Here is a 24141-nt window from a genome sequence, read left to right on the forward strand (position 1 = left end):
TTAGAGAAAATGAAATCGGGATTTGTGTGATTTCCACTCTAACTTATTCTTTCCTGGGACCTCAAAATTAGGACTCTTTTTTTTGTCTATTAAAATGCAACCTTGGAATCAACACAGTCACTTTTTTATATTTGTTCTCAGGATATGAGCATTGCTGGCATTTAGTTCCCATCCCTGATTTCCCTTGATAAGATGGTGGTGAGCCACCTCCTTGAGCGGCTGCAGTCCATGTGGTGTAGGTACACCCACAGTGCTATTTCTGTAATGGTTTGATAGAACTACTTGTTATGCTATTACAAAGGGCAGCTAAGTGTCAACCACTTGCTGTGGATCTGGAGTCAGATAAACTGGGTTCGAGGACATTTATGCTTCCAATACTGGCTATGGGATTTTAAGGCTTTTCATCAGAACCATTAATCAGATGATGACCAGCCTGTTATTTATTTCCAGCCTTTTCTGTTCTTTTCTTTTTATATTTTCTTTAATTTTTTTGATTATGGCTATTTAGGTTTCCAAAAATGTTCTTCAGAAGATCAAGGAAAACGTTCTTCAGAAAACAATTGACGGCATGAGACAAGAAGGAACCCCTTATGTTGGTGAGTGCTGCTTTATTTTGTAGGCCAGTATTAAAACTGGAGTAGGCTGGAGCCTCAAACTTCAAGTGGGTGAATAGGGCGGCACAGTGGCGCAGTGTCTAGCACCGCAGCCTCACAGCTCCAGGGACCCGGTTTCGATTCTGGGTACTGCAAGCTCCAGGGACCCGGGTTCGATTCTGAGTTTGCAAGTTCTCCCTGTGACCGCGTGGGTTTTCGCCGGGTGCTCCGGTTTCCTCCCACCGCCAAAGACTTGCAGGTGATAGGTAAAATTGGCCATTGTAAATTGCCCCTAGTGTAGGTAGGTGGTAGGGAATATGGGATTACTGTAGGGTTAGTATAAATGGGTGGTTGTTGGTTGGCACAGACTCGGTGGGCCAAAGGGCCTGTTTCAGTGCTGTATCTCTAAATAAAATTTAAAAATATATAAAAAACAGCAAAGAATGACTAAAAGATTAAAAGGAGGGAAAAAGGAGGAGTACGAGAGAAAGCTAGCTAGAAATATGAAAACAGATAGTGAGAGTTTCCATAGTTATTTGAAAAAGTGAGCATTGTTCCTATTTATTTATTTAGAGATACAGCACTGAAACAGGCCCTTTGGGCCACCAAGTCTGTGCCGACCAACAACCACCCATTTACAGGAGCACCCAGCAGAAACCCACGCGGTCACAGGGAGAACTTGCAAACTCCACACAGGCAGTACCCAGAGTTGAACCCAGGTCGCTGGAGCTGCAAGGCTGCGGTGCTAGCCACTGCACCGTCATAAGGGGTCTAGTCGGAATTTATATAGATAAACTGCTTTCATTGGTACAAGGGCCAAAAACCAGAGGACACTGATATAAGGTGAATGGCAAAAGAACCAATGGCGAGAGGAGGAAAAACTTTTTTGTTCCCCCCCCACAACGCAGCAAGTGGTTAGGATCTGCAATGCGCTGCCGGTGTATGGTGGAGGCAGATTTAATAGTGACTTTCAAAAGGAAATTGGATAAGCAACTGAAAGACAATTTGCAGAGCTACAGGGAAAAGGCAGGGAATGTGACTAGCCGTGTTGCTCTTGCAGAGAGTTGGCATGTATAGAAAGTGAATCTGGAATTAATAAGAGAAAATAAGGAGATGGCAGATGAATTGAACAGAGGTTTTGCGTTGGTCTTAACCTATAGAGGATACATGTAACATCCCAGAAATAGCTGTTAATCAGTAAATGGAAGCGGGGGAGGAACTCAAGAAAATTAGAATCACCCAGGGAAGTGGTGCTGAGCAAATTGTTGGAGCTGCGGGCTGACAAGTCCCTGGGTCCTGATGGACTTCATCCTAGGGGCCTAAAAAAAGTGGCTAGTGAGATAGTTGATGCATTGGTTTTAATTCCAATATTCCCTAGACTTGGGGAAGGTTCGGTTAGTTTGGAAAATAGCGGATGTAACTCTTTTATTCAAAAAGGGAGGGAGACAGAAAGCAGGTAACGACAGGACAGTTAGCTTAACATCTGTCATTGGGAAAATGTTAGAAGTTATTATTAAAGACGTTATAGCAGGGCACTTAGAAAAATTCAAGATAATCAGGCAGAGTCAACATGGTTTTGTGAAAGGGAAATCATGGCCTGAATTTTATCAGTGCTCTGCGGTGGCAAGCTGTGAAAGCAGCGGCCTTCTGACACACAAGTGCCGCCGCACAGCCTCTATGATATTACGTGCGGGGGCTGATTTAAACGGAGGGGGCGAAGCGGCCGCCCCTGATGACATAGAGGGGGCGGCCGTCGCGCCCCTGGCAACGGCGTCCGGCACAAGCGCCATTTTTAAAGGGCTTCAAGCCCTTTGCAAAAATTTTAATTTTTAAAGGGATATTAGATTTCATTTGCTTTTAATAAATAATTAGAAGTTGGAGGCCCTTTTCCAACCCCCCATAATGGTCTTTTCATTGCCTTATATCTAGAAAACCTATTTTATTCCCGACCTGAACCCTTCCCCCCCAACCTTCTCACATTTGCCCTTTAACCCCTTTCCACCATCCCCACAGTCAATAAAAAGTGTTTTCCCCGCTCCCCCACCCCTCCCACCCTGATAATTGTATTCCTCTCCCGCCCCCCCAGCCAGTGTCTTGCCTCGGAACTCAAAAGGAGCTCCGAGGGCGCGCACGTCGTGGCCGGTTGGCCATAAAATCAGTGTGGGATAGCCACCATCGGCAGGTACGTTAATTAGAATTTTATTAATGCTCATTTAATTACTTTGATTAAAACCCTGCCGCTTGGTGGCGGGGCTGTCTTGGTGTTGTGGGTCGTGGCGGGCCACTCCCGCTAGCATTTTAAGGGCTTCCCCGCCACAACCTACGGCGTCAAGAGGCTGGTAAAATTCAGCCCCATGTTTAACCAATTTTTTGGAGTTCTTTGAAGAAGAAAAGTGCTGTGGATAAAAGGGATCCAGTGGATGTACTGTATTTAGATTTCCAGAAGGCATTTGATAAGGTGCCACATCAAAGATTATTGCAGAAAATAAAAGCTCATGGTGTAGGGGGTAACATATTGGCAAGGATAGAAGATTGGCTAGCTAACAGGAAACAGAGAGCAGGCATAAATGGGTCATTTTCTGGTTGGCAGAATGTAATGAATGGAGTGCCACAGGAATCGGTGCTGGAGCCTCAACTTTTTACAATTTATATAAATGACTTGTTTTTTTAAAATTCATTGGTGGGATGTGGGCGTTGCTGGCTAGGCCAGCATTTATTGCCCATCCCTAATTGCCCTTGAGAAGGTGGTGGTGAGCTGCCTTCTTGAACCGCTACAGACCATTTGGGGTAGGTAGACCCACAGTGCTGTTAGGAAGGGAGTTCCAGGATTTTGACCCAGCGACAGTGAAGGAACGGCGATATAGTTTCAAGTCAGGATGGTGTATGACTTGGAGGGGAACTTGCAGGTGGTGGTGTTCCTATGCATTTGCTGCCCTTGTCCTTCTAGTTGGTAGAGGTTGTGGGTTTGGAAGGTGCTGTCTAAGGAGCCTTGGTGCATTGCTGCAGTGCATCTTGTAGATGGTACACACTGCTGCCACTGTGTGTCGGTGGTGGAGGGAGTGAATGTTTGTGGATGGGGTGCCAATCAAGCGGGCTGCTTTGTCCTGGATGGTGTTGAGCTTCTTGAGTGTTGTTGGAGCTGCACCCATCCAGGCAAGTGGAGAGTATTCCATCACACTCCTGACTTGTGCCTTGTAGATGGTGGGCAGGCTTTGGAGAGTCAGGAGATGAGTTACTTGGATGAAGGGACCGAAGGTGTGGTTGCTAAATTTGCTGATGACACAAAGATAGATAGGCAAGTAAGTTGTGAAGGAGGCTACAATGGGATATAGATAGGTTAAGTGAGTGAGCAAAGATCTGGCAATTGGAGTACAATGTGGGAAAATGTGAAATTGTCCATTTTGGCAGGAAGAATAAAAAAGAAGCATATTATCTAAATGGTGAGAGATTGCAGAGCTCTGAGATGCAGAGGGATCTGGGTGTCCTAGCGCATGAATCGCAAAAGGTTAGTATGCAGGTTCCAAAAGTAATTAGGAAATCTATTAGAATGTTTATCATTTATTGCAAGGGAATTGAATACAAAAGTAGGGAGGTTATGCTTCAGTTATACAGGGCATTGGTGAGACCACATCTGGAGTACTGTGTACAGTATTGGTCTCCTTATTTAAGGAAGGATGTAAATGAGTTGATAGCAGTTCAGAGAAGGTTTACTAGACTAATGCCTGGAAAGGGTAGGTTGTCTTACGAGGAAAGGTTGAACAGGCTAGGCTTGTATCCACTGGAGTTTCGAAGAGTAAGAGGTGACTTGCTTGAAACATATAAGATCCTGAGGGGTCTTGACAGGGTGGATGTGGAAAGGAAGTTTCCTCTTGTGGGAGAATCTAGAACTAGGGGTCACTTTTTTCTAGGAAAAGGGGCCATGCATTTAAGACAGAGGTGAGAAATTTTTTCTATCAGAGGGTCGTGAGTCTTTGGAACTCTCTTCCTCAAAAGGCGGTGGAAGCAGATTCTTGAAATATTCTTAAGGCAGCGGTAGATGGATCCTTGATGAGCAAGTGGGTGAAAGGTTATGGGGGGATAGGAGGGAATGTGGAGCCGAGATTACAATCAGATCAGCCATGATCTTATTGAATGGCGGAGCAGGCTTGAGGGGCCAAGTGGGCTACTGCTGCTTCTGATTGTATGTTTGTATGTTTTTACACCTGCGCTGGGTTAGCTGACCTCAACTCGACAGTGCTTCAGGTACTGCAATTGGCTACAGCATTTTCCAAGCTACGTAGGAGAAAATGAACCAATAAACCTGCTCCCCATTACTGTCAGGAATGGACTTGGTAGTGATACCCTCCATTTGTGAAATAACTATCAAGACTGATATGAAAAAAGTGGCCACTTGGATGAGGTGCTCGAGGACTGATGGTGACTCATGCATTCTAGCGGCTTCAGAAGAGAGAAATGTGTCCAAAAAAAAAGAATGTACGCGTGACTTGTACATTACTAACTCCACTGACATTTAACTATTTTAATGACTTCAATTCTGGATGGACTGAAGATAAGTGAAAACAAGCACAGCAGTCTAGTGGTTATGGGACTGGACCTGCAACCCAGAGATTGAGAGTTGAAATCCCACCATGGCAAGTTAAGAAACTGAATTCATTAAATGTAGTAATATGTGGGCTCACCCAGGAATAACTGAGCAGAACGCTGCTGCGTTGTCGTAACCCAATGTCCTTCAGGAAAGGGCATCTATACCCCACGCCCTCCCATCTGATCTGGACCACACGAGTGGGGGAACCCTTGGTAGCCTCAAAGCAACTAAGGACAGGCAACAAGCACAGCTCAATAAAAATAAAACGGCTGTAAAATTCAGAACTGCAGTCACTCCAGTTGCAGTCGTGGTGTAATTTTCCATATTAATTCACCACCACCAACAACGCACCCCCCTCCGCCCCCCCGACTCACTTTCCATGCCCCTACTTGTGCTGACAAGTTTCCCATACTTCTGGTATATTGCAGTAAACCTTTTGCTATTTGTCCTAGGTAGTTGGGTGGCTTTACTTCAATAGTATATTTCTTTTTGTGCTTCATATTGTACAAATTTTGGCACAACTCAGTCCTTCAATCAGTATTTACATTTGTGTAATAAAGATTTCAATAGTGAAGTTCGTGAGGTGATCAGACACTGCAATACAGATATTGTTGAAATGAGAGGTCTGTGTGAAGGAAACCACAATTTTCTCCCTTTCTTTACAGGGGTACTATATGCAGGGTTGATGCTAACCCAAGATGGACCTAAAGTGTTGGAGTTTAATTGTCGCTTTGGTGATCCAGAATGTCAGGTAGTATTACTGCATTTGTGTAGTTTGTCTGAGGTACATGCTTTGATTGTGCACTTAGGATGCACATTACATAATGTGGCTTCATTATCCATCTTCATTATTTTTCTCCTTTTTTGTCTGAGAAACCTCATGTTGATTCTTGGCTGTGTTTCAGGTCATTCTGCCTTTGTTAAACAGTGATTTATATGAAGTGGTACAAGCATCTGTGGACGGCAAACTTTCTAGAGCCATGCCCTCTTGGCTGGAAAGTAGTGCAGCTGTGACAGTGGTTTTGGCCAGTGGTGGATATCCAGGCAGCTACAAAAAGGGCCACGCGATCACAGGTAAAATCTACTGGGCGGAAAATCTATTTTAAGGTTGGTGAAATGTTATTCTCCACTTTAATGATGAAGTTGCAACTGTTTGTAATGGCTGTGAATTACAGGGATACATCTGTGAAGAATATGGGACAGAAAAGACTTGGGTAAAACTATTAAGCTTTTTGTTGTCTGTAAGTATTAAATCTGATGTAATATATGTATGTTTGAATTGACTGTATTAGGACCACACACCGCATTAACTCGTTGCTTACCTGCGAATAAACTTGTTATTTTCCTGGATTATTAATTAGAAATCCAAGTCACATTCCATAGTGCTTGACGCCACCAAGATTCAAGAGAATAAGGCAGAAAACAAGATAAACTGAAGCAGTAGGTGATACCAAACTTCTTTTCATGAGTTTCCAGCCTTTCTCTTTTTCCTCAAGGCTTTGAGTGCTATCAGGGGTATGGTTCCACAGGTGTCCTATGGACTTCGCCCAAGCCATCATTATTCATGGCACAGCCTTGATTCTGCTACTCACTGAATAAACACTTCAGCCATCAGTGGAGCTGAGAAGGTTGAAGGGAGTGTCAAGCTCGTTGTTTAATAAGCCTTTAGAAAGCTCCTGCAAAAGGTCCGTGTGCTATAGTCAAGGCAGTAATAAACTGAGCCACAGAGATCAGAAAAGATTCGATTGCTGGTCTGTGTAGAGTTTAGTGATTTCAACTGCTGTAATTGACCTCGATGCTCTTGGATTAAGAGCAAAATTGTCTAGAATCTCTATCCCTTACCAACTACCCAATAATCTGCTAGAAGTGTGGTATATCGGTATTGGGCAGGCTTATAATATCCCTTGAGCGGATAGCTTACCTACACTTGCTTTTCAGAGGGAGACACGGAAGAGTGACCATTTGGGTTGGACACTGGAGCACTTCTGGTGCCCTTTATACCTCAGTAAGCTGTCATTGCCTTCAGGAAAAGTGGAAGGAAGAAATATTGTTATGAAAAGGAAAAGTAAAAGTCTACAGATTGTAGGGAAGGCAAGACTGATAGAAATTTTGAGGTCCTAGGGTAGAATGAGCCTTTGTTTCAACACAACCAGGATGCCAGGAGGGCATGTTTACAGCTTGTGCAGAAGAGCAACTGTTGATTAACAGCATTGCACTTTTGACCCCTAAAGTCAGTTTATTTTGCAGGTTTGTCACTTGCAAAGGACCAGGGCCTGCAAGTGTTCCATGCAGGTACTGCATTGAAGGATGCGAAGGTTGTGACGAATGGTGGTCGAGTACTTACAGTAACTGCTGTCAGTAAAGACCTGATCACAGCAGTGAACGAAGCCAATAAAGGGGTTGAAACTGTTCAGTTCCAAGATGTTTTTTACAGAAAGGACATTGCACATCGAGCCATTGCATTCATAAAACAGTCCAGGTTCGTGTCTAAATGCAAATAAATCTTTTCTTGACATGTGAGTTGTAGTTCAGCATGGATTCGGAAAATATGTGTTTTCCAAACTCTAAACTGCTTGTTGCTGTGCCCAGCTGTGCATATCTATCTAAAATTTTACTGCAGCATTATATGTGAAAGTACAAATTCAGAGTAATAAAAATTATTTAATGCAATTAAAGTAGATTTATTAAAATTCTGGTTGAAACTCCCTCAGCGCCTTAATTGTATAATGCATTTCTCTATGCACTGCACAAACTAAGCTGGCTCCAGGTTGGATGCCAATCTCTGGTAAGTTAGCTGATCTCAACCAGAGCAGCAGTGGAGCCACCACATTAAACTATAATGCAGTTGAACTAGAGGGGGAAAGATCAGTCTGATCACTACCAAGTGATCGTGTATGTACGTGTACACATCAGGGGATGGGATAGGGCAAGAGTATGTGGCTTGCCGTGAAGTCTATATGGTCAACCAGCCTGCTGACCTGCATAGTCCAGGGTCACATGTAGAGAATGGGCATTCGGATGAGGTACCAGAAAGCAACAATGCCTGTTAAATCATATCCCAATATGGGTCAATGTCTTCAAGAAAAGAGAGAAAACAAGGGCAGATTGGCTCATTTTTTGTGGCCCTTATGATCCTTAAGAAGACAGTAGCTTGATCAGCCATGCGCACTTGTCCCTCCCAAATTAGTGTATTGCTGTAAGGATTGTAAAGGATAAACTCTGGGTCATTTATTTAATTGGCCATAAGATGGAGGATGTGGCTCGTCGAGCAGTGTTTAAAGGAATTTTGGTTGCTAAGGGTTCACAAGCACCATGGTCAGCATTCGGGAGCTGAGACCTAGATTGTAAAATAGTGCTCTCTGGCTGAATGCCAACTCGTAGCGGTTTGTTTTCAGCAAATCATGGCTGATTTCACATCATTTGAAGTTGCAAGGTCAAATCCGTGATTTATTTTTAAATGTGTCCTTGGCTGTTGCAGCTGCTTTATGAATTATTAGCCCACCAAACAGCTCATCGCATCCAGAGCCCAACATGTTAATCAATGGAATTTGTTTCTATAATAAACTGAAGCAAACCCAGGTGGAAAAGAGCCTGATACAAGATTTCAAACAATTTCTAGATTGATTTGAGTTGTATTTTGAAAGGATTTATATCTCTAATTTTTCTATGTCTGCTGAACTTGCATAATTATCTGTCTTTCTTCACCGCACTCTCCCTGCAGTGGACTGACTTACAAAGACAGTGGAGTTGATATTGCGGCTGGGAATGCTTTGGTCCATTCAATCAAACCATTTGCAGCGGCTACCTCCAGGCCAGGTAGGCGGATATCTGTTCTAATTGAATCAAGCATCACTTTAATCTCCTGGATTAGGAATAGATATATTTGAACATATAATACATAATATAATAAATATATAATTTTTTTACAAAGTGATTCTTTGAGAGCAGCCCCCTGATGTCATCAGAGTGTGCCAAGTTGCGCACATGCGCAGCTACACCTTGCCAGGACTAAGTGGCGTGTGCGTGGGATGACATCATCGCGCAGCACCAACGTCATCACGCATCCGCGCCTGGTCCATCTTCGCGCACGTGCGATAAAGCGTCATCGGGTATCCAGCCCCCCCACTCAGCTGGAGCTCTCCCCCTCAGTGACTTGCTCCAGGCCTCGACACTTCCTCCCCTCAGCTGCTCGCTCCAGACCTCGCTGCTCCTCCCCACTCACTTGGCCGATTATTCCTCGCTTTTCGCCACCCCACTCTCCGGCCGCTTGCTCCCTGTCCCCCCCCACCCCCCTCCAGCCACTAGCTCCAGGCTGCGCTGCTTCCCTCCTCTCAGCCACTTGCTTCTCTGTCTCCCCATCACTTCTTGCGGCCCGCTTTGCTTCTTCGGGCGGTGTGTGGAGACTGATGAAATGTGGGAGCGAATGGGCGAGAGGAGGGAAGCAGTGCGGCCTAGAGCTAGCGGCTGGAGGGGGGCAGGGAAGTGGGGAGCGAGAGGCCGGAGAGCGGAGTGGCATGAATGGGGAACAATCAGCCAGGGTAGGGGGGGAGCAGCGAGTCTGGAGCGAGCGACTGAGGTGGGGAGCAGCCGGCATGGAGGAGGGGGAGAAAGCAAGTTGCTGAGTGGGGAGAGCGGCCAGTGGGGCGGGAGCTAGTAGCTGCGTTCGGATGAAATCAGTCCTGGTCCGTCATATAAATGAATCACATTAACGCATTGGCAGCACATTTTATAATCTGCCCGATTTTCGATCAGGGTGACAATTCACTATCTTCCAATGGAACTTCAATCATAAAATTCCTTTTGTATTTAATAGGATTACTGGAATGTTAAATAGATCTGAGTATTACAGTTAGTATCCTATAACTACATAGTAGCATATTACTGGGCTTCCACCTAACTTAATGTAAGGTTAGTTTGCTAGAACGATCCAGCCAAAAGCATTTCCTGTGATAAATTGAGCAGCGCCATCTTTAATCCTGGCAGATGCCTGAACGTCGCAGATACTGATGTTCCAGTTGAAGAGCCTGCATTTGTGCATGTGCAAGTATTGCCCCACCTAGTGGTTGCGTTGTCAGCAAACACAGCCTTTTTTTTAAAGCCTAGGATATTATTACAAGATGGGAGATATTTCACAGTGGCCTGCTCAAGTGCTAGTTGGAGAATAGATTCTGAGGAGAAAATAACATTAATGGGGACATTATTTTATATGGAATCGATTGCCTGTACTTCAAAGAATCCCGTAAAAGTCACAGTTTCTATCACAATATGACATTCTTTCAGGAGGTGATGATGAATTTGCACAAAACTTTGATTGGGCCACAGTTAGTATACTGAGAGTAGTTTGGGGAAACCCATTGTGGAAAGGATATTAGAGTCATGGGAGAAGTGTGATGTAAATTTACTAAGATAACACTGGGAGATGAGCGGATATAGTTATATTGAAAGATCTGGAAAACCAAGGAGGAGCAGCAAAGATTAAAGGGGGAATCTAACAGAGGGGCTCCAAGTTATGAAAGTTGTAGAGGGTAAACAGTTAAAGATTATTTCCACACATCAGTGAATTGGGTAACACAAGAGCAAAAACTGAATACTAAAGGCATAAAGGGGGGAGGTTAGAAGAAATCTTCTCAACGCAAAGGATGACGGGAATGTGGAATGGATTACTGCAAGTGACCATTGAAACTGAGTTACCCATAGCATTTACTAAGGAACTAGATAAGTATCATTAATTGCTCTGACGAAACAGAATTGTATGTGGAGCTAGCACCACACAGACACTGTGGGCCAAATGGTCTCCTTCTATGGTGACATCTCTGTTCCTAAGAAATTGTTTCTTTCTAATTCCCAGGCTGTAATGCTGAGCTTGGAGGATTTGCAGGCACGTTTGATCTAAAGGCAGCTGGATACTCTGATCCAATCCTAGTCTCTGGAACTGATGGAGTTGGAACCAAACTTAAGGTGTCATTTGCATGGATTATAGCTATAATTGGAATAGAATTATAATACAAATAGACTATGGTGTTATTAATCTTCATTTTCTTTTTTTCTTTATTCCCTTCCTATCCTAACCCTGTTTTGACTATGGGCAGATTGCCCAGATGTACAATAAACACGACACATTGGGTCAAGACCTGGTAGCGATGTGCGTAAACGACATTCTGGCACAAGGGGCAGAGCCACTTTTCTTTCTTGACTACTTTTCCTGTGGTAAACTGGATGTGGGTGTGGCACAGACTGTGATTGCTGGTATTGCAGAGGCTTGTAAATTGGCAGGATGCGCACTGTTAGGTAAGACATTACTATTTGTGATGATGCTGGTCAAAATGAGAATATAGGACTTAGGACTGTTTTCTAAATCAATACATTACAAGTCCAATGAAGGAAGCTCAAGTATTAGATCTAGCTTTGTTTAATGAACTGAGGAAGGTAGACATTGCAGGGGGACATTTAGGGGGAAGTGGCCACATCATAATTCTGAAATTATAAGGTGTCAGCCTTTGCTCAGCAGTAGCGCAGTTGCTTCTGCTTAAGAAAGTCGTGGGTTCAAGCCCCGCTGCAGAGACGTAAACACGTGATCTAGGCAGACACCTCAGTGCAGTACCGAGAGAGTTATGCTCTTTTGGGTGAGATGTTAAACTGAGGTTCTACCTGCCCTCCCACGTGGGTATAAAAGATCTCATGATACTCTTTGAAGAACAGAGGAATTATCCCAGTGTCCTGGCCAATATTTATCCTTCGAACAAATTCACTACAACAGCTGATCTGGTCATCTATCTCATTGCTATTTGTGGGACTGTGTGCAAGTTGGCTGCAGGATACTGGGAAAGGGCAGGCAAATTATATTAGAGTAGGTGGTTTCTTCCTTACTGAGTTTTATACTCACTAAACATGAGAGGAGAATATTTTCTGTTAGAAATTTAATGTGCTCAACTTTTCATGCTAATATTCTTCCCTCTTTTTCTCAAAGTGTTGACTTTTTGTTGGGTTGCAATTCTGCAGGTACATGTTCCTTCCTGGTGAAAATCTTATTAAACCTTGGGAGATATGCTGGCTGAGCAATTATCACTATCCTGGCTGGAATTGACAAATTTGACACAGACACAATGTCAAACTTGGCTTGTGTAGCTCAGCTTCATACTGGATAAACTTACAGAGCTGTCATGGAGTAGATTTGAAGACTGATTCATGACTTTAAATAGGATATTGATAGTGATGCCCAGAATACTACATACATCAATTTTGTGGTACCAGTCATGTCTTCCATTGCTTCCATGGCCATTGCTATTCAGTGACCTCTGCTGGAAGGTAAATGGGCATGGGCAGAAGTAGACTTGGCTGTGATGCCTCTCTGGTAAAATATCCTTTTGATGTTCGCAGTATAGTCTCACATTGGTGAGGTACCCATGGAACTGCATCAGTCAGTATTTTCAGGAGAGCGAGGGAGAAAATTTGAATTTTTTTCTTGTGCTATGAAATTACTGTGAAAAATGAATTTCCTCCCTAAACTTCTCCACCTCTCTACCTCTGTCTCCTCCAGACCTTAAAACCTACCTATGAGCTTTTGGTCACCTGACCTAATACCACCTTGTGTGGCTCTGTGTTTGATAATGCTCCTGTGAAGCTCTCTAGACATTATTACGTGAATATACAGCCCAGAAATAGACCATTCAGCCCAACTAATCTCTGCTGGTGTTTATACGAGTTTCCTCCTATCTAGGTCATCTCAGCCTTTCAGCATATTTTTCTATTTTTCTCTTGTATTCATTGTTTCCTTTTTGAAACCAGCTATTTGTCTCAACCACTTCCTGTAGTAGCGAGTTCCCAAATTCTAACCACTCTCTGAGAAGTTTCTCATTATTTCCCTATTAGATTTATTAGTAACTATCTTGTATTTATGGCTCCTAGTTCTTGATTTTCCCACACGTGCATACATTCTATCCACATTTACCTTGACCAATCTATTCATAATTTTAAAGACTTCTTATCAGATCAAATTTAAATCTTCTATTTTCTAAAGAAAAATGGCTTTGTTAAAGGCGCTATATAAATGTAAGTTATTCAGAATATGCATTTGGCAGACTGTTCCTTTTTCTTCCTGTGTGGTGCTGCCCAGTCCTCTGAACATTATTATGATCACTTTCGCAGTAGTGGTTTTATTCTGTCTTCTACCTATTTTGTAGGAGGGGAGACTGCTGAAATGCCAGGCATGTATTCCCCAGGACAGTATGATCTGGCTGGCTTTGCAGTGGGAGCAGTGGAACGTGGACAGATTCTCCCACAGCTGGAATGCATCTCTGCTGGTGACGCCATCATTGGCGTTGCTTCATCTGGTCTCCATAGTAATGGCTTTAGCCTTGTTCGAGCAATTTTGGAGAAGTCCTCTTTACAGTGTTCCTCGCCAGCACCATCCAGCTATGGTTCACAGACACTTGGTAAGGTTTAAAAGGAAATGTGGGTGTTATGAGGCCTTTACAACAAGACATCTACAGCTTGAGCGTGACTTAATCATTTTACATCAGAGAAATGGATTATACAGGCAGCAGGCCGATGTTGCTCCTTGCAAGCTTTTAATATGGCCTTTAGCCAGGCCCTGTAGCTCTCCCGCACTGGATGTGTCCCTTTTGAAAGGTGCACAAATATTACTGTTTAGAGATAAGCACATGAAGGGTGTTGAGGTTGGTCCGTGGGAGCAATCCTCGAGGAACCACGACTTGGGTTATGACCCTCATCCAAAAGTTAAGGAATACGTTCTATGGGCAGTATCCCAAAGTGTTTAAGTTTCTGTTCTGTGACTTCCATTTGTGCATCTAATATCTTAATGGAGGCTTTGCTTTTAATTTATAGAATAATTTATAGAGGACTGTGGACGCTCAGTCGTTGAGTATATTCAAGGCTGAGATAGATTTTTGGACACTAAGGGTATGAAAGGATATGGGGATCAGGCGGGAAAGTGGAGTTAAGGTCAGGGATCAGTCGTGATCTTACTGAATAGTGGAATAGGCTTGAGGACCGTATGGCCTACTCCCACTCTTACCTCTTGTGTTTGTATCTATTGCATTTGGGATATGAATTTTTTTTAAATAGCATTATATAAAGTATTTTAATGAATTTCCCTGATTTAAAATGTGCTCGCCGCAGATTGTTTTATTACTCTCTAATAGCAGATGTTTTTGGGATGTCCCTTTAGAATGTAAAGTTAACCTTGTGTTAATAAATGTGCCTTTTTCTGTAAGCCATTCAAAACTGGTTAGCAATTGATCGCTACTGAAATTCAACTAGTTTAAAATTTGAGTTTTGTAGCCAGTTCTTCAGTGACAGCCTTAAAACTACAGATGACTCGGCCACTTATGGCATTTGACAATGGAATTTAAGTTCGTAAAGATCTTCCTTTAACTTTTTTGTAGGAGAGGTGCTGCTGACGCCAACCAGCATTTATGCGAAGGCCTTGCTGCCAATTCTGCGCCTGGGATATGTGAAGGCATATGCTCACATCACTGGAGGTGGACTGATAGAAAATATTCCCAGAGTTCTTCCTGAAAAGCTTGGTGTTGCATTAGGTGAGAACTTGCTTCATGTGCTACAGAATGCTACATAGTAGAAAGAGTCCATTCAGCCCATCAATTGTTGCAACATTTTCATTAGTCATGGCAGCTCTATCTTTTCAATCCCAATTCCCTACCTTTTTTCCCCACATAATCTTAATAACCTTTCTAGCCAATGAAATATCTATCTCCTTGTTCTATTGATGCCAAAGTTAACAGTGAAAGAATTTAATAATCTTTGCTATTAGTAAACAAGGGACGGTTGCTCTAATAGTGTGTTGAACTCCCATTGGGATGGGACTGATTCAGATCCCAATCGCGACAGATATTCTAATGGGTCTATCCCATTCAATATCTTACAAGTAGGATAAAATTTCCCCTGAGCTACCTAAACATCAGGCTAGTACTGTACCAAAATGGCTTTTTTCAGATCCCACACCAACTACTCTTTGCTTTGTGAGTGTGTCTTTGTGAATGACTGCCAATCTTGTACTGTGAATGAATGCCCACCAGGACTTGGATTGAATGGCCTGAGCCAACTTCACTTTAGCCCCTTACAATCGGCTGGAATTTTACAGATTTTATGGCCCAAGTGAGCGGGCTGGTGGCGGGGGGGTGGTAAAATTTATTGGGAGGTGGTGGTGGGTGGGTGGCCCCCGCCCCTGTTGCAATTTTACGTGAGGTGCGGCGGTGAGAAACGGCCTGCCCGCGCCAGGCCAATCAAGGCCCTTAAGTGACCAATTAACTGGCACTTAAGGGCCTCCGCCCGTCGCCACAGGTATTTTACCCTCGGCGACAGGATGGCAGAAGCCTCAAGAACCCCACCTGGCTAAATCAGATGGCCTTCTTGTGGGCTCGGGGGGGTGGGGGGCGGTGGGAGCCCTCATTGGGCACCCTGTGCCACACGGAGGACCACCCCTGAAGCCCCAACCGCCCCAACACACAACACCACCCCCCCCCCACTCCTCCCCGCCCCCCACATCCCAACCGACCCCCCCCCTTGCCTCGCCGGGGCCCAGCCGATTGTCTCCAGTAAGGCCCTAAAAACTTATTTTTTTGCGAGGTTGTCCTTCACCTCCCACCTTTGCTTGTAATGGCTGGGTGTAGTCCTAGCAGTGGCCACCACTCCTGGTGGCACTGCTGGGACTAAGAGCTGCAGACCCGCTGATTGGCCAGTAGCTCCATTAGGCGGGACTTCCTGCCTCAAAGCGGTGGCAGTCCCATCCAAGACCAATTAAGGGCCTGGGGAGCGAAAAATCCTGACCTGGCTCCCCAGGCCTGTTAGAGGTGGGCTTGCCACCGACTTTTCGGCTTTTGGGCGGGGCCAATGAAAAATTCTGGCCAAGATTTGAATTCAATCTCTTGGGGCTGGATTTGAGTCTCCGTTTCAGAGATTGTATTCTAACCCAGTCCAATTGAAAACACACTAATCTGTGATGTTATACAATCAATACTCATAAATGTTGAATAATCTTTTATTCTAAAATGACTCAAAATCTTTTTTTCTAAATACTTCTGTTGCTGTTAGAGTACATTCATCTTGTGCGGGAAGGGGATCAGTAACAAAATGTGTGAACTCTTGACGAACTTCAAATTCTCCTCCAATGCTTATAATGCTACCTTTATTGACATTTTAAAAGATGCATCGTGTTGGAAGATTCCTGAAATCTTTTCGTGGTTACAAACACATGGTGCCCTTTCTGAAGAGGAGATGGCTCGCACCTTTAACTGTGGAGTTGGGGCTGTGCTCATAGTGGATAAAGAGAAAGTTGAAAGCGTGCTGCAAAGTGTACAGAGCCAATATGAGGCGTGGTCCATTGGAAAAGTTGTTCCGCAGAAAGCAGGTTACTTATCATTCGTTACTTGTGTATGCATGGGGAAGGAGCAGACTGTCATGAGTGTTTTTTTTTTATCAGAGTTCCTGATTTCCAGTTATTAGGTTACACTTGTAAAACTTACTACAGGTGTAACTGTAATTATTTGCCTACAAAAGCAAAATAATGAGGATGCTGGAAATATGAAATAAGAACAGAAAATGCGAAAAATACTCAGCAGGTCCTGCAGCAACTGTGGAGAAAAAAACAGAGTTAATGTTTCAAGTCAATTATCTTTCATCAGAACTTAGAAAAAGTTAGAGGTTTAACAGGTTTTAAGCAAATATACAGGCAGTGAAAGAGGGGAGGGAAGGAAAGAACAAAAGGGAAAGTTTTTGATAGGGTGGAGGGCAGGAGAGATTAAATGGCAAAAAGGATAGCAAAGGGGGATGGTAATGGGGCAAAAGTAGAGTCTAGAGAAGGTATAAATGGCAACAGCAGAATCATCACAACTGCAGTCCAAAAAAAGTGAGGGCGGTAGTTATGATTTGAAATGATTGAACTCATTGTTGAGTCCAGAAGGCTGTAAAGTGTCTAATCTGCTGAGTATTTCCAGCATTATTTGCCTATTGTCAAACATCATTATTACTGAATTCACAATGAGTTTAGCAATTGTATGTCATCAGTTGTTCTGATGGTGCAGAGGCTAAATACACCACATGGTGTGGCACAGAGACCAGGATAGACTCTCAATTGAGCCCTTGCCTGTTCTAAATTAGATAATCTCACTCAGACAGAAGTGAGTGTTGTTTGGGGAAGGGGCTGGGGAGTGGTGTTTGTGATCGAGAGTTAAACTTGATGGTTGGGGCTAAGGAGACAAACAAACAAAGTTCCCACTCCTGATCGCTTCTTGTAACCTCGGCGGGAAGGTAGCTAGGTGTGTAACTTCTACTAAATTAGCTGATTTCAATTAGGGTCTCAGTGCCTCCGTAATAGGAGGGGATAATTTAGCCAGTGATTCTGCTTCTGAAGGCTATGTAGTGACTCCTCCTGGCAAGTGTGAGTTTGGATGTTAGGTGAGAAGGCTGTGATGTCCTCCATGATCAGATTGCCTGCTGATACTTACCATGTAGGTTCACTGCAGGTCTGTCATTATCCACCAAACCAGTGCACACAGAACCGTAGCCCAACAAGGTTTGGGTGCCTTCAGGAGAGCTGGGGAAGAAATTGAGGGAGAAGAGAGAACATAGTTGTGCACTTGCTGGTGGTGCTTTATCCTTTTTACTCTGTTGAATTGCTGGTTAAAATTAGTTTAGGAGAAGATCTTTAGTGTAGTACGCCTTGTGCTGGAGCTGTTCTTGACCCATTTTTCCAACTGGTGGAGTGACGGAGGGGGGAAGGAGAGGAGCAAACTTGTCCCTTTAAAGAACATATTCAACAGAATAGAAATTCTGGCCTACCCTTTTGTATTACTGTAAAAAATGTAACTGAGAATTAGCTGCCTAACTTGACCTTTAACTATAATGTGGAGGGTGCTGTAGAATATTTTTATATATCTATCCATTTTGTTATGAGATGGCACCCTGTGCAGTTTACAGTCCAACTCAGCTAATTGAGCATCTACATTTTTTTTTTAAAGTACTTCATATTTTTGTTTCTCTCTGTTTTTAGGCTGTGAAAAGGTAGCGATTAAAAATCTCATGAAAACACTACATTTAAGCCAGCAGTCTGGTCAAAGTGCTACTGGTGATGGTTTATCGCAGGATTGTGGGCAGACCCGGAAAATGAGAGTGGGTGTTCTCATCTCAGGAGCAGGTGAGTTTCCTCCATGTTGAGTAGAATTAGTTACATAGAGGAAAGAACATTTTATCCAGTTGCACCCTGAACAAGCTGAAAGGAAGGACTTTTGGATTGCTTAGTTTTTCCCTAGTTCTAGCCAGAACTGTACTTGTTCAATTTGACACATGCTATGGCTGTTTGTTGGTTCATTCCTTCATATGGCTAGCCCTTTTTCATTGCTAACATCAAAATCTCTACTTTTCTGTCCTCTGTGGGAGCCCTCTTCGAGAACTATTGGGTTTTCAGGCCATGGGACAATAGTCCAAAATGTGCAGCCATGCATCTTTTTATGACCATTCATTGGTCTTGAAATCAGCATTGATGAATTTGCATGGTATTGAGTCTACACATAAAAATTTGGGAATCTGCTTTCACGTCAGTTCTTATTTCCTCGGTTCACGAGTTGCCCAGATCTTATTCATTGGTCACTTTAGGTTTATGTGCTCTCTCAGTCTGAAGTCCAAGGTGATGAAGTGGATGGAGATGTGTTTCTCGGGACCTCTGCAGGTTATAGAAGAAACATTTATGCCAAATGACTTCTGCTGTAGTTGGGCCTATTTTGGTTAGTACTAGACCCAGAAGAAGCAAAAGAAGCCATGTGTGTGACCTGAAAATTGTTCACTATTTGCTGGAAAGTAAGTGCCTTATCCTTGACCAATAGCTGTTCTCTCACAGGTGACGTTCTGGTTTCCCCTTTCGGTGAGGTTTGTATCTCTGGGAGCTAACAGTTGTATACAGTTGGGAAGAAGGCTGTCATAGCTTCCAAAGTTTTAGTTTACCTCACAACGGAATTACGTTCAAGGTATTTACGCAAGGTAGAACGGTAAGTTTCCCTGAACGCTTGCTATTTGTTTACATGTTTCTCTTTTTCTTTTAAGGGACAAACCTTCAGGCCATTATAGAACACACTAAGGATCCTGCCAGTTGTGTAGAAATAGTGATTGTTATCTCCAACAAAACTGGCGTAGAAGGGCTAAGGAGAGCAACCCGAGCTGGCATTCCTACAAGGGTGAGAGCACTATATCATCTGGTGGGCTGACCAAATTCAAAATAAAATCAGTAAATGTCACATGTGAGTAAAACTCAGGGTGCAAGAAAAAGTGCAAATGTGTATCACGAGGACATAAACTTTTATTTCATCCCCATAGCTAGTGCGTTATCGTTCATCTCTAATCCAGCATTCAAATCATAAAAAGGAAATGCTAGAAATCCACTAAAACCAGGTTATTCTTCTACATGTATATTGGCATTTGAAGAACAAGATCGTTCTTTTGGAGGTTTTAGGTTGGTCCTGCTTTATTCACTGGTGGTATAACATTGAGGCGAAAGAAACCAGAGTATCCAATATAAAATATGCATGGTGATCCTGGTAATTTGCTACTCTTCAATTCAAAATTTAAGCTTTGCTGCTTATTAGATGTGCAGAAAAAGGAGCCTTGCTTTATTTTGTTTTCTTTCCCTTCTCATCCCTGCAAACCCAACCCCTGCCCCCATGAAGAAAGAAAATTAGAGGGCCATGTACTCATAAGTCAATTGTGAAATGCTGCACACAATCTAAAGATTTAAATACTGCAAAAAGCACAGGAAATGCTTAAAATTATCAGTGTTGATGAGCGACTTAGGAAGTAGATCACTGCCATTTTTTAACTTAAATTCTCAGAGCTGAAGGACAGAAGTGCTGGATACATACCTGGGTAAATATGATGTGTATATATACAGTAGGGGAACATTTATGGTTATGGTATCATAAGGTTTAGGTTAGCTATGGAAAAGGACAAAGAGAAATTCATAGTAGAGTCAGAGTTTTACAGCACAGCAACAGGCCCTTCGACCCAACACGCCTGCTGGGGAAGGGCCAATTTCAATGGGGTGAGAACGGATCTAACCCAGATAAATTGGAATCAAAGATTGGTAGATAAAACTAATTGAACAATGGGCTGTCTTTAAAGAAGAGATAGTTCGGGTAGTGGAGGTACATTCTCATGAGGGGGAAAGGTCGGGCAAACAAAACCAGAGCTCCCTGGATGACCAAAGTGATAGAGAGTAAGATGAAGCAGAAAAGGGGTGCTTGTGACAGATGTCAGGTTGATAATACAAGTGAGAACAAGGCTGAATTTAGGAAGTTCAGAGGGAAGTAAAAAAAGACGTAAGAAAAAGAGGGAGTATGAGAAGAGACTGGCAACCAACATAAAAGAGAATCCGAAGTCTTCTATAGGCATATAAATAGTAAAAAGGTAATAAGTGGAGGGGTGGGGCCGATTTAGGGACCAAAAAGGGGATTTACATGTGGAAGCGGGAGCATGGCTGAGATACTAAATGAGTATTAGAAAGGCTGGGTGTACTTAAAGTTATCAAATCACCAGGCTGGATACTGAGGAAGGATAGAAATTGTGGAGGGCACAGGCCATAATCTTCCAATCCTCCTTAATACAGGTGTAGTGCCAGTGGACTGAAGAATTGTGAATGTTACATCCTTGTTCAAAAAAAGGGTGTATGGATAAACCCAGCAACTACAGGCCAGTCAGTTTAACCTCAGTGATGGGAAAGCTTTTAGAAATGATAATCCGGGACAAAATTCATAGTCACTTGGACAAATGTGAATTAAATAAGGAAAGCCAGCACAGATTTGTTAAGGGCAAATCGTGTTTAACTAACTTGATTGAGTTTTTTGATGAGGTAACAGATAGCATTATTGAGGTTGATGTTGTGTACATGGTTTTCCAAAAGGTGTTTGATAAAGTGCCGCATAACAGGCCTGTCAGCAAAGTTAAGCCCATGGAGTAAAAGGGACAGTGGCAGCAGGATACAAAGTTGGGTGGGTGACGGGAAACGGAGAGTAGTGATGAACAGTTGTTTTTTGACTGGAGGACGGTGTATAGTGGGGTCTCCCAGGGGTCCCACTGCTTTTCTTGATCTATAGTAATGACTTAAACTTCTGTGTACAGGGCACAATTTCAAAATTTGCAGATGACACAAATCTTGAAAGTATTGTGAACTGTGAGGAGGATAGTGTTAGACTTTGAAAGGACATAGACAGGCTGGTGGAATGGGCAGACACATGGCTGAATGAAATTTAATGCAGAGAAGTGTTAAAGTGATACATTTTGGTAGGAAGAACGAGGAAAGGTAATATAAAATAAAGGATACAATTCTAAAGGGCGTACAGGAGCAGAGGGACCTGGGATTGGGTGGGCGTGGGTGGAATAATAAGGCATATGGAATACTAGGATTTATAAATAGAGGCATAGACTACAAAAGCAAGGAATCTTTATAAATCACTGGTACAGCTTCAACTGGAGTATTGTGTGCAGTTCTAGGCACCATACGTTAGGAAGGATCTGAAGGCATTGGAGAGAGTGCAGAAAAGATTTACGAGAATGGTACCGGAGATGAGAAACTTCAGTTATGTGGGCAGATTGGAGAAGCTGGGGTACTTTCTTTAGAGAAGCAAAGGTTGAGCGGTGATTTGATGGAGGTGTTGAAAATCATGAGGGATCTGGATAGAGCAGATAGGGAGAAATGATTCCCATTGGCGGAAGGGTGGAGAACCAGAGGACACAGATTTAAAGTGATTGGCAAAAGAAGGAGAGGTGACATGAGGAAGAACAATTTTATGCAGCACGTGGTTACAATCTGGAATGCACTAAAGAGTGTGGTGGAGGCAGATTCAGTCGTGGTTTTCAAAAGGAAATTGGATAATTATCTAAAGAAAAACATTTGCAGGGCTATAGGGGAAAGGCAGGGGATTGGGACTAGCTGAATAGCTATTGCAAAGAGGCAGCACAGACATCACAGGCCAAATGGCCACCTTCTGTACTGAAACCATTCGATAATTCGTTTGGATATATTTAAGTATATGTTTTTGTCAATGTGCTTTATTTTAGACACATGATAAGTATTACACTAACTGATGAGGGTGTGTTTCGTGCTCCTTGATTTTGAATAAGGAATATGTGGAATGGATGTTGGGTCTGTTTTGTGCAGGTGTGAGGGACTTCAGCGTTAAATGGAAATAGGTGTATCTGTATGGAAGAGGAATGGGTAGAGTAGAGATCCCTTGGATTGTTCACTGGTAACTGTGGGGAGCAAGAAACTGTTTTAATCATACAGATGCAGTGATAACTAACAATTGAGCTCTGATCAACCATGCAACAGGATCCTGGGCACTGACATTGTGATATATTTAGTGGAATACCTGGTTGTTAACTGGTAAACCTGGATTGCTTGGGACACTATTTTATAAACGTGTTACTGCAGATAGTACCATGGTTTATAGCTGCCTGGGGCATTGTTCTGTGGTCACATTTGACTTCAGAAGAAAAACTTGATGCAAAAGTTTTTTTTAAAAAGCTCCATTTTCTGACATTAGCAATTGTTTTTACCATTCCTGTAATGTACCTGATTGAATTCTTTTACATTTGAAAATCTGTAGGTAATTGACCATAAATTATATGGAAGCCGTTCTGAATTTGACAGCACTGTCGATCAGGTACTTCAGGAATTCTCTGTTGAACTGGTCTGCCTAGCGGGATTTATGAGAATCCTCTCTGGTCCCTTTGTCAAGAAATGGAACGGTAAATATTGATTTACTTTTTCCCCCTGATTGTTCTGAACAGTCTGTTAGTAAAGATTGTTTTTGGCATGTTTAGAATCTGAACACTGGACATACAGAAATATAAATATACTTCACAACATCAAATTTGATATTTTAGTGTGGAAATGTGACGTGACTTTAATTGTGAGACCATCGTTGAGTGAGGGTACATTGTGTTTCAGTTCATTCTTTTCCTGCTCCTGAGTTACTCTGTTAGCAGTTGCATTTAAAATAAGTAGATTTACAGAATCTATCACTGGGACTGTTTAAATAGCTTAAAAGTATTCTTTTTATAGGAACATGAATAATGTGGTGGGAAGGGCGTAAGATTTACAGGCAAATAATTATCTCCATTAGAGACACCATTAAATATTGATGTTTAAAAATAACAGTTCATATTGGCCTTGGGTGTACACTTTATTGAGTTATCCATTTTTAACTTCGTAGCTGATTTATTCATTACTTTCACTCCAGCTGTAAGAGTAGTAAGTGACTGAGCTTTTTTTAAAACCAATTGAATTAGATGTTCTCTAATTGTAAGCTGTCTTCTAGGTAAAGTTTTGAATATCCATCCATCGCTGCTGCCTTCGTTCAAGGGAGTTAATGCCCACAAACAGGTGCTGCAGGCTGGAGTACGGGTGACTGGCTGTTCTGTGCATTTCGTAACTGTAAGTATTCCGTTTTCCATTTTCAGTTTATTCTCTCCCACACATTCCATCTCTTTCCCTCAGTTTCCCCCTCAAATCTCCTCACTACCTCACTGCTTTCTTCAGTTGCGATTTGAGTACTGATCTCAGTAATTGGTCGCATGGGCTTTCGGGACACAATGTATTGGATTTTTATACCAAGTGAAGTGATTTTGCACTTGCCGATCTTCCCCAGCCATCGGTGAAGGTATACCAAGAAAGAAAGACTTGCATTTATATAGCGTCTTTCATGACTACAGGACATCCCAAAGTGTTTTACAGCCAACAAAGTACTTTTGAGGTGTAGCCACTGTTGTAATCGAGGAAACGCGGCAGTCAATTTTGTTATGACCAGGTGAGAAGTAGTCTAGGAGTTCCCTCTCAGCCTTTGCCCAGTTTAACCGTAACAGGCTTTAATTTTAGAAACACTGTTTTTAGCTCCCCCTCAGTGAATCCTTGTTCACTGCTCCAATTGTAAGGCAAAGAAA

The 24141-nt window shown here is 42.8% G+C and overlaps 1 protein-coding gene across 1 annotated transcript in view; it reads left to right on the forward strand.

Moving 5' to 3' along the window:
- Positions 1-24141, forward strand: part of gart (phosphoribosylglycinamide formyltransferase) — a 47436-nt gene that overhangs the window by 18768 nt on the left and 4527 nt on the right. The window contains exons 8-21 of the mRNA XM_068041104.1: positions 509-596; positions 5844-5929; positions 6084-6252; positions 7426-7657; positions 8900-8994; positions 11027-11136; positions 11268-11466; positions 13359-13610; positions 14583-14735; positions 16361-16564; positions 18206-18349; positions 19252-19382; positions 22806-22947; positions 23520-23635. Coding sequence (XP_067897205.1) covers positions 509-596; positions 5844-5929; positions 6084-6252; positions 7426-7657; positions 8900-8994; positions 11027-11136; positions 11268-11466; positions 13359-13610; positions 14583-14735; positions 16361-16564; positions 18206-18349; positions 19252-19382; positions 22806-22947; positions 23520-23635 — 2121 coding nt within the window. The remainder of the gene's footprint in view (positions 1-508; positions 597-5843; positions 5930-6083; positions 6253-7425; positions 7658-8899; positions 8995-11026; positions 11137-11267; positions 11467-13358; positions 13611-14582; positions 14736-16360; positions 16565-18205; positions 18350-19251; positions 19383-22805; positions 22948-23519; positions 23636-24141) is intronic.

This window comes from Heterodontus francisci, chromosome 10 (genome assembly GCF_036365525.1).
Source record: "Heterodontus francisci isolate sHetFra1 chromosome 10, sHetFra1.hap1, whole genome shotgun sequence".
NCBI lineage: Eukaryota > Metazoa > Chordata > Chondrichthyes > Heterodontiformes > Heterodontidae > Heterodontus > Heterodontus francisci.